Consider the following 11,912-nt stretch of genomic DNA (forward strand, 5'->3'; position numbering starts at 1 on the left):
CCCGCCTCTCGGCTGTGGCTCCTCTTCCTTCCAAGCATGCTTGGCATCTGAGGACCCAGAAGCTCGGCGAGCTCTGGGCCAGCTGCAGGCGCCCCTGCCTTTTATAGGTCCCGGCAGTGAGGTGGTCGGTGACCTCACAAAGGCCACTGTGATGGCGATTGTGACCATGGCCGATGCACGTGGCCAAATATGGCAGGTTTGAGCACGGGGGGCCTATGTCCTGAAAGGTGTCCAAATGTGGGTGAAGGAGGAGGGTCACGGGGGCTGAGAGTCCCTTTCCTGGGGCTCGTTCCTGCCTGCCATGTTGCTTGCCCGAGAGAAAGGCTGCCCTTTGGGTACAAGGACCGCCCTCCACCTCCCCTCGTGATCCCTGGGCCCCAGCCCCCTCCTCATCCCATGCCTGGGGTCTCCTCGATGAGGTGGCAAGAGTGTTCCAGGAGGGGCGGGGGGGCTCCACTGACCCAGCGCCGTGCAGGTGGCACAGCCCCGAATGCTTGACAGTGGCTGGCAGGGGGCAAATTTTTAAATAAAATGGTTTATTGCCCAGTCCTGGAAAGAACTCTTACTGAAACACGTAGAAGGGTCCTTAAGGGTGAAGTCCAGCATTTCTTCCTGGCAGAACTGTAGTCTTCTGCTTTTCAAAAGCAACAGCTGTCCCTAATGTTTTTGCTTGACCTGTTGCTACTCTGCAATGACACAGGGTGTCTGGCTTCATCTACAAGAAGCGCCTTTGCTCAGGGTGGAGCTTCTCAGCCTGGGAACATAATTCAGTCTTTCTAGACTTCTCCTGGGACAAAGAGGCAAACACAAGGGGTGGTCTGCTGTTGGTTTTGTCTTTCCCCACGTTGTGAATGTGATTCTGTTTGTAAGCTGGGCATTTGCCTTTGCCCTAGGTTATCTGCATTTGATGGAGTTGACCCAGTTCTCACAGGTAAGTCCTGCCAGCTTCCAAGCAATTCTCCAGAAGGAGACTGGCAGTGTTTGGACTATAGAACAAACATGGTTTTGCAAACTGTTCATGAGTCAATTTTCCCCATTTCAAGTAACTTTCACGATGAAAACGCTCCTATCATTCTAGAGTAAGTGCTCGTGTGTGCTTTGTTGCCATATACTGCCTTTTGTCCTCCTGATTGGTTACGTTTTGGGGAAAGCAGTATTTAATCGGTGGGGGCAGAGGGAAGATCAATATTTGGGTGATGATTCAGTAGAAGATGGTACAAAGCCTGGGAAGAAGATAGCTACCAAAACCATGTGTGACCACAGAGTTTTTGGACTGATGTGTGAAGTACTGGTGCTACTTCAAATAAAGCAACTCATTCAAAATTCACAATGCCAAATTCCGTGCTGGAATTCCGTGTGCCATTGGCTGCAAATGAGGTGGGAAATAAAAATTTAGGAAAATGGTAATAATCCTGAATACTGCTAATACCTCAGTAGCAAAATAGCATGTGTTCTCTGCTAGTTTTGGTCTTTCGTGCCCGGTTGGTTTTTCTGTTTTTTTCTTGGTTTACAGTCAATCTCAGGTCTTTCTCACTCCAATTTTCATGTTCCTGGTGCAGCCACACTTCATTACTATTTCTTCTTGATAAATGCTCCCTTTGCCTTTTGTCCCTCTTGCCGTTCTGTCCTTTTTTTTTTTTTTTCCTTTTTGATTTTAATTTTTTCCTGTTTTCCATATTATATATGTGGGTATCAGCACAAGAATGTGATGAATTATGAAGGTAGTATTGCACCTCCATTGTGTGCAAGAGTCTCCCTTGACTGGCAGTGGTGTTTAGTAGCCTGTGAATATAGTAAATGCATTTTCTTTCACTGAACGTACTAAAAGTCAGCTATAGGAATTGGTGGAGGGAGGGGAATAGGGAGGGTACTGGCGGATGTGGCAGAAGGGTTATGCCAGAGTAAGTTGAGCTGCAGGAATTCTTTTGGCAGCACTCTCAGACAGGGCTAGGAAGATTGCTTGCTTCAGAAATGTGAGAACCACTTGGACCGGTTTACTGGATTTGGATAATTTTAGTTCTCAATACTAGCTAGTGAAATTTTTCATTGTAATTCTATTAATAATGTAGTATTTTGAGGGTCAGGAGGAAATTGTTATCTGCACATAGCTGTGAGATGTGCTTTGTTCAGAAAGGTTCTGTAAAATCAAGTTAGTTCATAAGCCACCTACCTCACTGCATAAGTAGGAATACTATGTCCTTAGTCCTGAAATAGGGAGGTGGTTCTCTTGTATGGATTTTTTTTTTCCCCTGAATGGATGAAGCAGTAATTCTCCAGTTCACAGGTCTCCAAAATAGTAGCATGCACACCTTTGCCTGAACCATTTTCCTTTCCCTAAGCAGCATGTCGTTCTCTTCCTGAATGCACCATACCCTTCTTCCCTGAAGCTCCCATTCTGCTTGCTCTGGTGGAGATATTGCACATTACTAAGTTGCATGTTGTCACGGCCTCAGTGCAATTTAGTGTGTGCGATACTTTCACATGAGTGCATGCACACGGGTATGGCTGTGGCTTAAAGTTACTGCAGCTTTCAATTTTGGTGGGGCCTAATTATGTTGTGAAATGGTCTTAAACCCAGATCGGTATTTTGAGTGATGCCTTGAAATGTGTGTTAGTGGAAGTTTGTTCTGTAATGCCAGGAAGATGAGTATTGTTTGTTTTCAATTTGAGAAGGGTTATCATTATTTGCTTCATTTTCTTCATTTGCCATGTAATTTGTCAGATTCTTTCATTGGTAATGTGAAAGTTACTTAAAACATTAGGTGTTTCTAAAGAGGAAATAGTAAACATATCCTTAATTGAAATTTGCCAGAAAGTCAAAGAGAGATTTGATGTGAAGAAAACCTATAGTGCCTTGATGGCTGAAATAGGTTCTTACTGGTTTTTCAACTTTTATTTATTAACATAAAGAGATCTGAAATGAGCTACCATGCAAACAAATAAATAAAAAAATCTCAGCTGTTTAAGCATCTAGCTGGTTTGCTGTGGCATCCTGGCAGTAATGATGGAGAAAATGAGATGGTGATACAATTCCCACAGAAAACAATAATCTTCCAGCATGTTAAGCTAATGCTTAGAAAAAGTAAAATGTGTGATCTTGTTATTTTATTGCAACATTAATAATGTCTTTCAGATTAATTTTTCAAAGACAACTGTTAACTGATTATGTTTTGACTGAATTTCTGCATGCAGTGTATGTTCTTTGTAGCAGGAGTATCTCTTGCAGAAACCTCTTTTGTCACAGGAATGCATTTAACAGGACCGTACTGAAATTTTATAAGCTCTACTTACGGTGTACGTTACGAGATGGGAATAGAATTGAAAACTATTCTGTCTTAATGAAATAATTTTCTAGTCTGAAACTGGGAATAACAGATACTTTTTTTTTTAATTACATGGAGTAAAGGAAAGCTTCAGTTGAGTTACTGAAAAAAAAAAGTAGAATGCAGTCTGTAACTCTAGAAGAGATGCCGCAGTGTTTAACTATGTTTGCAGGACCAAACTTACAGTAACTGTCACCTGATTATCCTAGTGGGATAGATAGTAGTATTTATCGGCTGATTGTTTTAGTAGCAATAGCCACATAACTTGCTCATACCACTATTTTTAGTCTGAAATTTTTAGTCTTTTATTTAATTTTAGTCTTAAATATTCTCCTATATGCAAAGAAAAAAGGATTTGTCTTTGCCTGTATTGCCTTTCTCTCATATCAAAAATACTTGTTCGTATTAAACACAACTGTCTGTATATTGCTTTACATACATATGATTTTAAAAAGTTATTCAAAGTAAAATAGATATTAAAAGAAAATTTCAGAAAATAATTGATTTGCTCATGCTTAACCTTTACTCTTTTTCTAAATTTACCTGAAACTTTGAAAAAATGTTCATTACTGTACACACATAATTTGAGTCAAGCATGTCGCAAAGTCTGTAGGAATTTTACAGTTTGCTACCCTTAATTCACGAGATTACATAAGTGCATAATCTGATGCTGAAACAAACAATTCTGTTCTCTACACCACGTAGACTGGTAGAGTGTATTTTCAAACACATTGATGGGTTACTGTTTTATGTCAGGCAGTACCAATATTCTGCCATTTGCTTCTTTTGTATTCCAGACGGTGCATTCTGTATGTTCTAACAGCAGTTTCTTTTAAGTGCATTTTTTCAGTTTGTCTGTGACTATCCATTTTGTTTAAGACTGAAGATATCTGTAAACACATAGAGGATGTGGGTTATTGTGTGTGTGTGCGCGCACGCACACATTTAAACGCAAAAGCAGATTGGCACACAATCTTTAAGAATAATGTAACTATATTGCATCTCAGATACTAATACTTGAATTACGTATCGCACTTATGCAGTTATGTATATATGCTGTTTTTTCTACCACATCAACTTTTTTAAACAGTTATTTGTATGTCAGACTTACAATTTTTATTTGAATGAAAGTTTAGTCAGTAAGTGACATAGACTGTATCAGTAAAAACAGTGACACTTACCTGCATCTGGAATTCAGCTCAGCCAGTTAGTTTTTCTCTTTGCTTCTCAGGCAGGCCTAGTAGCTAACTTGGTGGGATGGAAAGACAAGGAGTGCTGTAGTATATCTTAAATCTACAGGGAACAGGTCTTTTATCAGGCATTTCTGAGAATAAAGGGATACTATGAGTATTATTTCAAGTATAACATATTGCAGGATTCTATGCTTGCATATCTAATAATTCATTATGTGTGTATTTAAGGTTGCAGTATATATTATTATAACCTAGGTTAGATTTCTGCTATTTGACATACAGATTTATTTTAATGTAAGAAGGCAACATGAAGGCTGATGTAAAACTTCAGAATTTCCTGACATTTCAAAGATTTAACATCACAGCTTTAGCTTTTTGCTTTTTTGTCATGTTGGGTCAAACTATAAGGTCAGTCTGTTATGTATTCTCTCTACCAGCATAAGCAATCAAAATGCCCTCTTCTCTGTGCTTTTGATTCATAATTTTATGATAATAATAATCTGAACAGACTGAGAGTTTCTTAATAAAAGACTGCAATGGATCTCGAGCTTCATTGAGTCCTGCTAGCTGTTGCTCTCATTCATTACTTTTCAACTAAAATGGGGATCTGAAAGTATTATATCCTTACAAGTGGTGTGGAGAATAATAAATGTTCATTGTACAGTGCCAACTGCTAAGAAAGGCTTGAGTAAGGCTAAAGGGAAGACTGGCCACACAGCTAAACAGCAAAGTAACAAAGGTCACAGGAAATTAGAAACTAGCCTGTAAAAGGCTGAAGTTTTAGCTAAATTAAGAAAACAGAAGGATCATATGTTTTGGCAGATAGAAATAGGCCAGAAAGGGGTGGAGGGGAGAGGGAGTTTGGAGAGGGAGTTTGATTCACTTGCTCGAAGCTCCACAAAATACTGTTAAACCAAAATACCAGTTTTCATGTGCAGCAGGAGCAGGAAGCACTCAGGGAGGCTGAGGGATGACAAGGAGCACTCGGCAACAAGGCTGCTGCAGCCTGTTGCGGGGGGGAGCTAGATTGACGCTGTGGTGTTCTTTGTGAAGGTAAGGGGAGGAGTGGCATGGTAAAACACTTCTTACTGGGTGAGCTGCAGCAGAATCTCTCAGAAAGTACAGTGACTGTAGAAGAGGTTGTAGAAGAAACAGACCAAATGAGCAACAGCAAATTGGTGAGAGTGGATAATACTAACTCACCAAAGAAAACTCAAGGGCAAAACTAAAAAAAATTAAAATGTTCCAGTACTGTGCAGCTTAGTAGGAATTAAAGTTGAGGACATACCAGCACCTGGTGAATATGAATCAGTTGCAGGGAATCAACAGAGTTTTCACAGAGAGAAGTTCTGCCTTACTCTTCCTGTTTTTTAAAGTGGTCAACAAGCAAGGCCATTAGTAAGTTGATCTGGTTGGTATGTTCTACTGAAGTTTCATAAAGGCTTTTTATGGCATTTGTTTCCAAAGACTTTCAAGGAAATTAAGTAATGATGAGATAAATAATCAGTTAAAAAGATAAGAAACAGAGGGCAGGAGTAAATGATGGTGTTGTGGTAGGGGCCTCTACCATACCATCTATTCATAATTGTCCTGGGAAAGAAGTAGAGAGGGACGCCTCACCGATGCGGCAAAACTACTTGAGCTAGTGAGGATGATGACCGATTGTGGAATTGCAGCAGGATTGCAGACAAGCTCAGTTAGAAGACAGTAGTGTCTGGGGAATAAAATAACTGATGAAATGTAGTGCAGATGAAAGCAAAACTGTTGAAATCTTGTCATGGCGTCCTCTCTGAAAGTCATCTGCATATTTATATTGCTCCTGAGATTATCTTACCCTGTCAAGAAGCACTTAACTGCCACTTCTGCTTTATTCATAGCTGGAATATATCTTGGCACTTTTTGCTTATTTTCATATGTAGTTTGAAACTGAAAAATAATTAAGGTATTTTTTATTCCTGAAAGAACAGAACCCTTAAAGAGAGTCAAAGAACAGCTTAAGAGTTTTTTTGCAAAAGGACTTCTTTGAGTCATTTCATTCTTCAGTGTTCTCCCGGTGATCACTTGAAATTTGGGGAATCATTGTAGAAGATGACTGCTTCAGTCTTTTTAAGTTAATAGCTGTCCTTTGATTGTCACAGGTAGCTTGTCTTTTGCAATGGATCTTGGTGGTGTCTGAAGAAAGAAAATGAGTTACTTGGTTTTGAAGTTACGGTGACAGTGGCTGTTAGTTTCAGCTGGGATAAGACAGCACTATCATGAAAAGAAGAGTTTCTGCCCTCCAGCTGCGAGTGTGCTGGCTTCTTTGCTGGTGGGAATGCAGCTATTTATGCCACTGCTCTATGACTTGGATAGGGAGTAGAGAGATGAGCTAGTTAGTTAAAACTAACCCCTCAAAAAATAATTGTTAGTTGAATTCATTGTAAAAACCGTCATGGCACATAAAAGAGGCTGTGCTGGCAGGTAGACAAAGGAAGGGTGGTCTGGGGAAGAAATGAATGCTTGAGAACAGGAGAATGGGCAGGCTTAGTTAACCTGATTTGAAATAAATTGTGAAGCTGTGCTGTGAAGTTTGGAATGCATTGCATTTGCTTTTATACCTTGAACTATCTACTTTTAAGATGTAAAGGTTGTATTCTCAAAAGAAATTTTGTAGCTAGAGTTTATTAAACAATCATTTTGAATTAGTTCTGTATACAGGAAGATTTTGCAACAAAGATACAGTACAAACCCTGTAACGTCTGCTTAGAGAATATGGGAAAATACCAAACATCAGTGCTGTAAAGAAGATGAAGAAAGAGTGAAATTGTCTTTTTCTAACAGTATTTTTGGCTTAGGGTGTTCTTGTTATCAAACTGCATTTTAATTGGGTTGTGAACCTGTATGGCTTGTAAAGTGTTTTGTAAGGTATTTAGGGAAAAGCTAATTCTTGCAAACCTTTCCAAAAACAAATGTCACTTTTGTCTAGTTTTTACTCTTATGCCCATTTAGCTGACAGAGTCAATACGCCTTCATTACAAATTTAATATAGCAACCATATGACTTGGATAGGCAATAGAGAGCTGAGCTAGTTAGTTAAAACTAACTCCTCAAAAAATAATTATTAGTTGAACTTACTATATGCTTACTCTAATCTGTCTGGAAACTCCAGTTCTCATCATTTCAGCCCATATGCTCATCTTTCCTCCAGTGCTCTGGGAACAGAGATATCTAGAAAATCAAATTAACTCTGAGGTCAGAGAAGGAATGCTCAGAGTTGATGCTTGAGGTATGTTCTGCGTCCCAGGAGTCTTCACTTTTCTGCATCTTTCATTTCAACTGGGATTGTTGCAGCATTAAGTTGAAATTTCTGAAAATTTCACTGTGTCGCTAATGGTAAACAGACCTTACCTGCAGACTCTGTGAAGTGAACCTGCATTCAGGTGGACATACATTTAATGTAAACTTCAGTAGAATCAAAAGGGAAGCTGTAGACTTTTTATGGAAAATGAGTAAAAGAGAGAAAAAAAAATTTGCTAAAACCCACAAAAGCTATAAAATGAAAAGGTGGCACTTCCCCTTGTGAAACCTGTAAGCAAATTCCCTGTTTTCTCAGTGAAGTAGAAAGAACTGCAACACAAAAATATTTAGGCCAGCTATGTAAAAACATTTCACAATTTGACAGAAGTTTCTTCATTTTTAATCTGAATAATGTGAAATATGACCCATGTCCTCTGATTTTTTTTTTTTATTTTACATTGTTTTCAAAGCTCAGTAAAATGGAATATGTATGTCTAAGTATGCCTTACACCAAATTGCCATGAAGTGCTCATAACCTACACATTTGCAGATGACATCTCTTGCAGGTAAAGTGGTTCATCCAGATACAATGCTGAAGTGAGACATGAGCAGCAATTGGTTTTTCTGATTTCTGAAACATACAGTTACTCTTGTATATAAAAGGAAGCTGTATGTATGCCAATAACGTGTTAAGAGTTGAAAATAATTTACTGTCATAATTTCACCGGGAAGGTCTTATAAATTCATTTAGCCTTTGCGCTAGCATATCACATCATCTTTAAGATCTGGTATCACAGATGCAGAGTACCTGAAGCATACTGTTGATGAAGATTCTGGTTAGTGTGTTCAGCATTAATTTTTTAGCTGCTTTAACCATGAAGTTAAACGGATGTAAATTTCTAGAGACTTTAAGATATGATTCTTAGTTTTTCTGACAGAAATAACAAACATGAGTCTTGAGAGACTTCAGAGTTCTCCTGGGCCACACTCACCATAAAGTAGGATCCCCTGTGCTTTTTCTGACTAGTTGAGGCAGACACAAAGAAAGGTGAAAGAGAGGAGGAGAATGAAATTAGGTATCGCCTCCTCTAGCTTCCTGCTTGACCACTTGCACCTCACAGCTTCTCTGCACTGTGTGATGCCTTCTCCTTTCAGCTTACTTGTGTATGCTAGATGCAAGGAGCTAGAGAGATGCTGTACTGTTCTACAGTCTTTTAGAGGTATATGCTCTTTTGCTATTGAAATAGAGTATCAACTTGCAGAATAACATCAGACCAGGACATACCTGTTTGTCCATGATTAACTTTTCCGTTCTTCTACTAGTGCATCTGTAATGAGTAATGGACTTACCAGTCTAAAATTTTCTTACAAGATGACTACATCTGTAAAAAACATGGCAGAACTTGAATTTAAATTTGAATAAAATTAATCTGAATGCTTTTCTGAACTGAAATGTGAAAACTGCGTAAAGTAGAATGGCAGTTTTAGATGATTTCTTATGAATGAGAAATGGTTTTGCAGTTACTCCCTAACATAGTTAAATTCACAGCAATTAATTGTGGCTGTTGGAATAATTTTTCTGGGTTGTTGTCTTTCTTTTGCTTGCCATAGTAAGACTGTCTTCACTCCTTTTGTAGTGTCTGTGGGGAAAATCTAAGATGATTGCTTGTTTAAAAAGCAAGTCTTTCCAGTAGTTGTAGATGGATATTTTAATTTCAAGTGGAGTCAATACTTCAGATACCTGCCTCAAGCCAGAGGTCTGCCTCGCCTCCTGTATACCAAAATGTAGTTTTGGGGCATACTTACAGAAGTTGTTAAGACCTTGTTAGTTTTACTACAGTGCAGAAAATATCTTTATGGGAAAAATAAGGAGATACTTCAAGGACAGTTTTAAAAATATTTTTCACAACTGAGATGTATTTGTGCCACAGTTGCTGTTTGATTGATAAGAAAAAGATTTACTTGAAGATTTAATTATAGCATGTTGAAATCTGGGTTCTCATAGATGCTATTTAATATTTAGATTTAATGCTTCTAACAAATTGTTCTGGATATGTTGTGGGGTTTGGGTTTTTTGTTTTTTTGCTTTTCGTTTTTGAAACGGTTTTCTTCTTGGTCTTTGAAGGACCTGGCAACTTGGATTAAAAAAAGTTGAAAACTTTGTGTCACCAATGAAAAGTTTCAGAAACTGTGAGATGTATTCTTTATAGTGCAAAGGGGTTTCTATGGGACAGGTCTAAGATTTCAGAGACCACTCCAAGGCTGAGGAAGTTGGCTTGACAAAAGCATAGGGGTTTAGTGGGAGGAAATGTATCCTTAGTGCAACCAGGAGAAGTGGTGGGTTTTTTTGTTGCACCCTTGTGATCATTGCAGTACAGGTAACACTTGATCTCTCCAGCTGTCTGGAGGCTTCCATTGCCAAAGACCCTGTTGTAATTGTTCATGCTCTAAATTCTTAAAATCCAACCACAGATAACTTACACGTATAGATTAAAGTGTATTTTAGCCCTCTCTTTTTGTAAGGTATCCTTAATTATAATGTTGATAGACTGATTATTTTCCCTCCTTTTTATATGATGTTTATACTTGATGGTTAACAGAATCAGTTTCAATTGATAAACAGGTTCTTGTTACAAAAATATTATGCTCCTTTGATATCCTCAGAAAGAGCAGACTAATTAAATGTCACAGAAAATGCAGAAAAGTAAGACTTTTGAGTAGCTGAAGGATGAAAACATCTTGAGTTTTTAATGCAAACTCAGATTCAGCATTCTTACTGTGGCTTTGGTTTTTGGGGTTTTCTTTCTTCCCTGCCAATTTTTTTTTACTCCAGAATCTTACTTTTCTTATAACTAAAATACAGGTGAGTATTTCACTCTTCAAAATCTGTATATTCTATATATTTTGGTCTGTGATTTCACATTTTAATATTATAGAAGTTTAGCTAAACAGCAAAGTATTCAGGCTTCTTTCACTGATGCCACATATTTGTAAATATTCCTTCCCCTTCTTACGCACCACATAATATTTGTCTCTCAAAGGTTGGATTTGTTGTTTCAGGTCATTCTTTAAAGCTTGCTTTTTTCCATATTTTCCTTTTCCCTCTTTTTTGGGGGAAAATGGCTGACAACAGCTGTTCCTGGTTAGTCTGTTAAGAGAATCTCACATTTTGAACAGCAGTGTTGATGTGTGAGGTTTATTATGCACTCATAACTCCCAGTGGGTGAATTTTAAATGAGAATTTTGATTCAACAGTCATGTGGGAATTTATGCATGCCTTTAGGTGGGAAAGGAGGGCAAAAATGTGTGAACTTCCCATGGAAATAATGATGAGGGTAGTGCTCAAAGAAGCAAAAACTGTGAGTCTTGGGATTCTTGCTGGTAGTTGAGAATAGAATATTCTACCTCGTAGTTTAATAGCAGAGGGGGTTTCTTTTCTAGAAGGCTTTATTGACTCAAGAGGAAAGAAACTGTTCTCTTACAGGCTTTAGTTTCAGAAAGAGCTGTTTTCTGTGCAGACTGCATTCCTGTTCGAAGTACAATGAAAACCTTTCCACTAATCATCTGGATTCATGATTTCAGTTGCATGTCTTCCTGTCCTCTCTGCCCTCCTGCCAACGTTCCCAAAACTGCAAAGACACAAGCAGTGTAACTAAAAGCATGAAATGTAAAATAGGAAGTTAACATCAACAAACTTTGCATTTATCTTTGCTAAGAGGGGGTGTGTGCCACCGCTTCTGCAATGATGTAACTGTTAGGACTGTTCTGAGGAGAGGAACTCAGGGATAGTTTGGTTACTTAGACCCAAGCTAAAAGAGTGGTTTCAGGAAACTCTATGGCTTTCTCAAGAAAGGGTGAAAAACTGGCACAGGTACTGTGCCAGTACATCTCACCATTGTACAATGGTGAGATATACCAGTTTCAGAGTATAATTTTTGTGACTGGAGTTGTAAGGCACAAGTTTTCAGTTAGTTATACTCCACGTGTAAGTGTGCTAGTGCTGTAAAAACGATACAACAGTTAGCTGCCTGTTTGCTGTCTCATGAAACTGTGGTCACACTTGAGAGGAGAACTTTGTTTTGTGGCCAGCACATTGGACATAGATTCAGCAGGATCGAGG

The 11,912-nt window shown here is 38.5% G+C and overlaps 1 protein-coding gene across 1 annotated transcript in view; it reads left to right on the plus strand.

The window, feature by feature from the left end:
• Positions 1-173: 173 nt before the first annotated feature.
• The window catches only part of TMEM245 (transmembrane protein 245), an 18,432-nt gene continuing 6,693 nt past the window's right edge, over positions 174-11,912 (plus strand). Inside the window, exons 1-2 of the mRNA XM_010284617.1 lie at positions 174-196; positions 894-1,079. Of these exons, the coding sequence (XP_010282919.1) occupies positions 174-196; positions 894-1,079 (209 nt within the window). The remainder of the gene's footprint in view (positions 197-893; positions 1,080-11,912) is intronic.

This window comes from Phaethon lepturus, unplaced genomic scaffold, assembly GCF_000687285.1.
Source record: "Phaethon lepturus isolate BGI_N335 unplaced genomic scaffold, ASM68728v1 scaffold26953, whole genome shotgun sequence".
Taxonomy (NCBI): Eukaryota; Metazoa; Chordata; class Aves; order Phaethontiformes; family Phaethontidae; genus Phaethon; species Phaethon lepturus.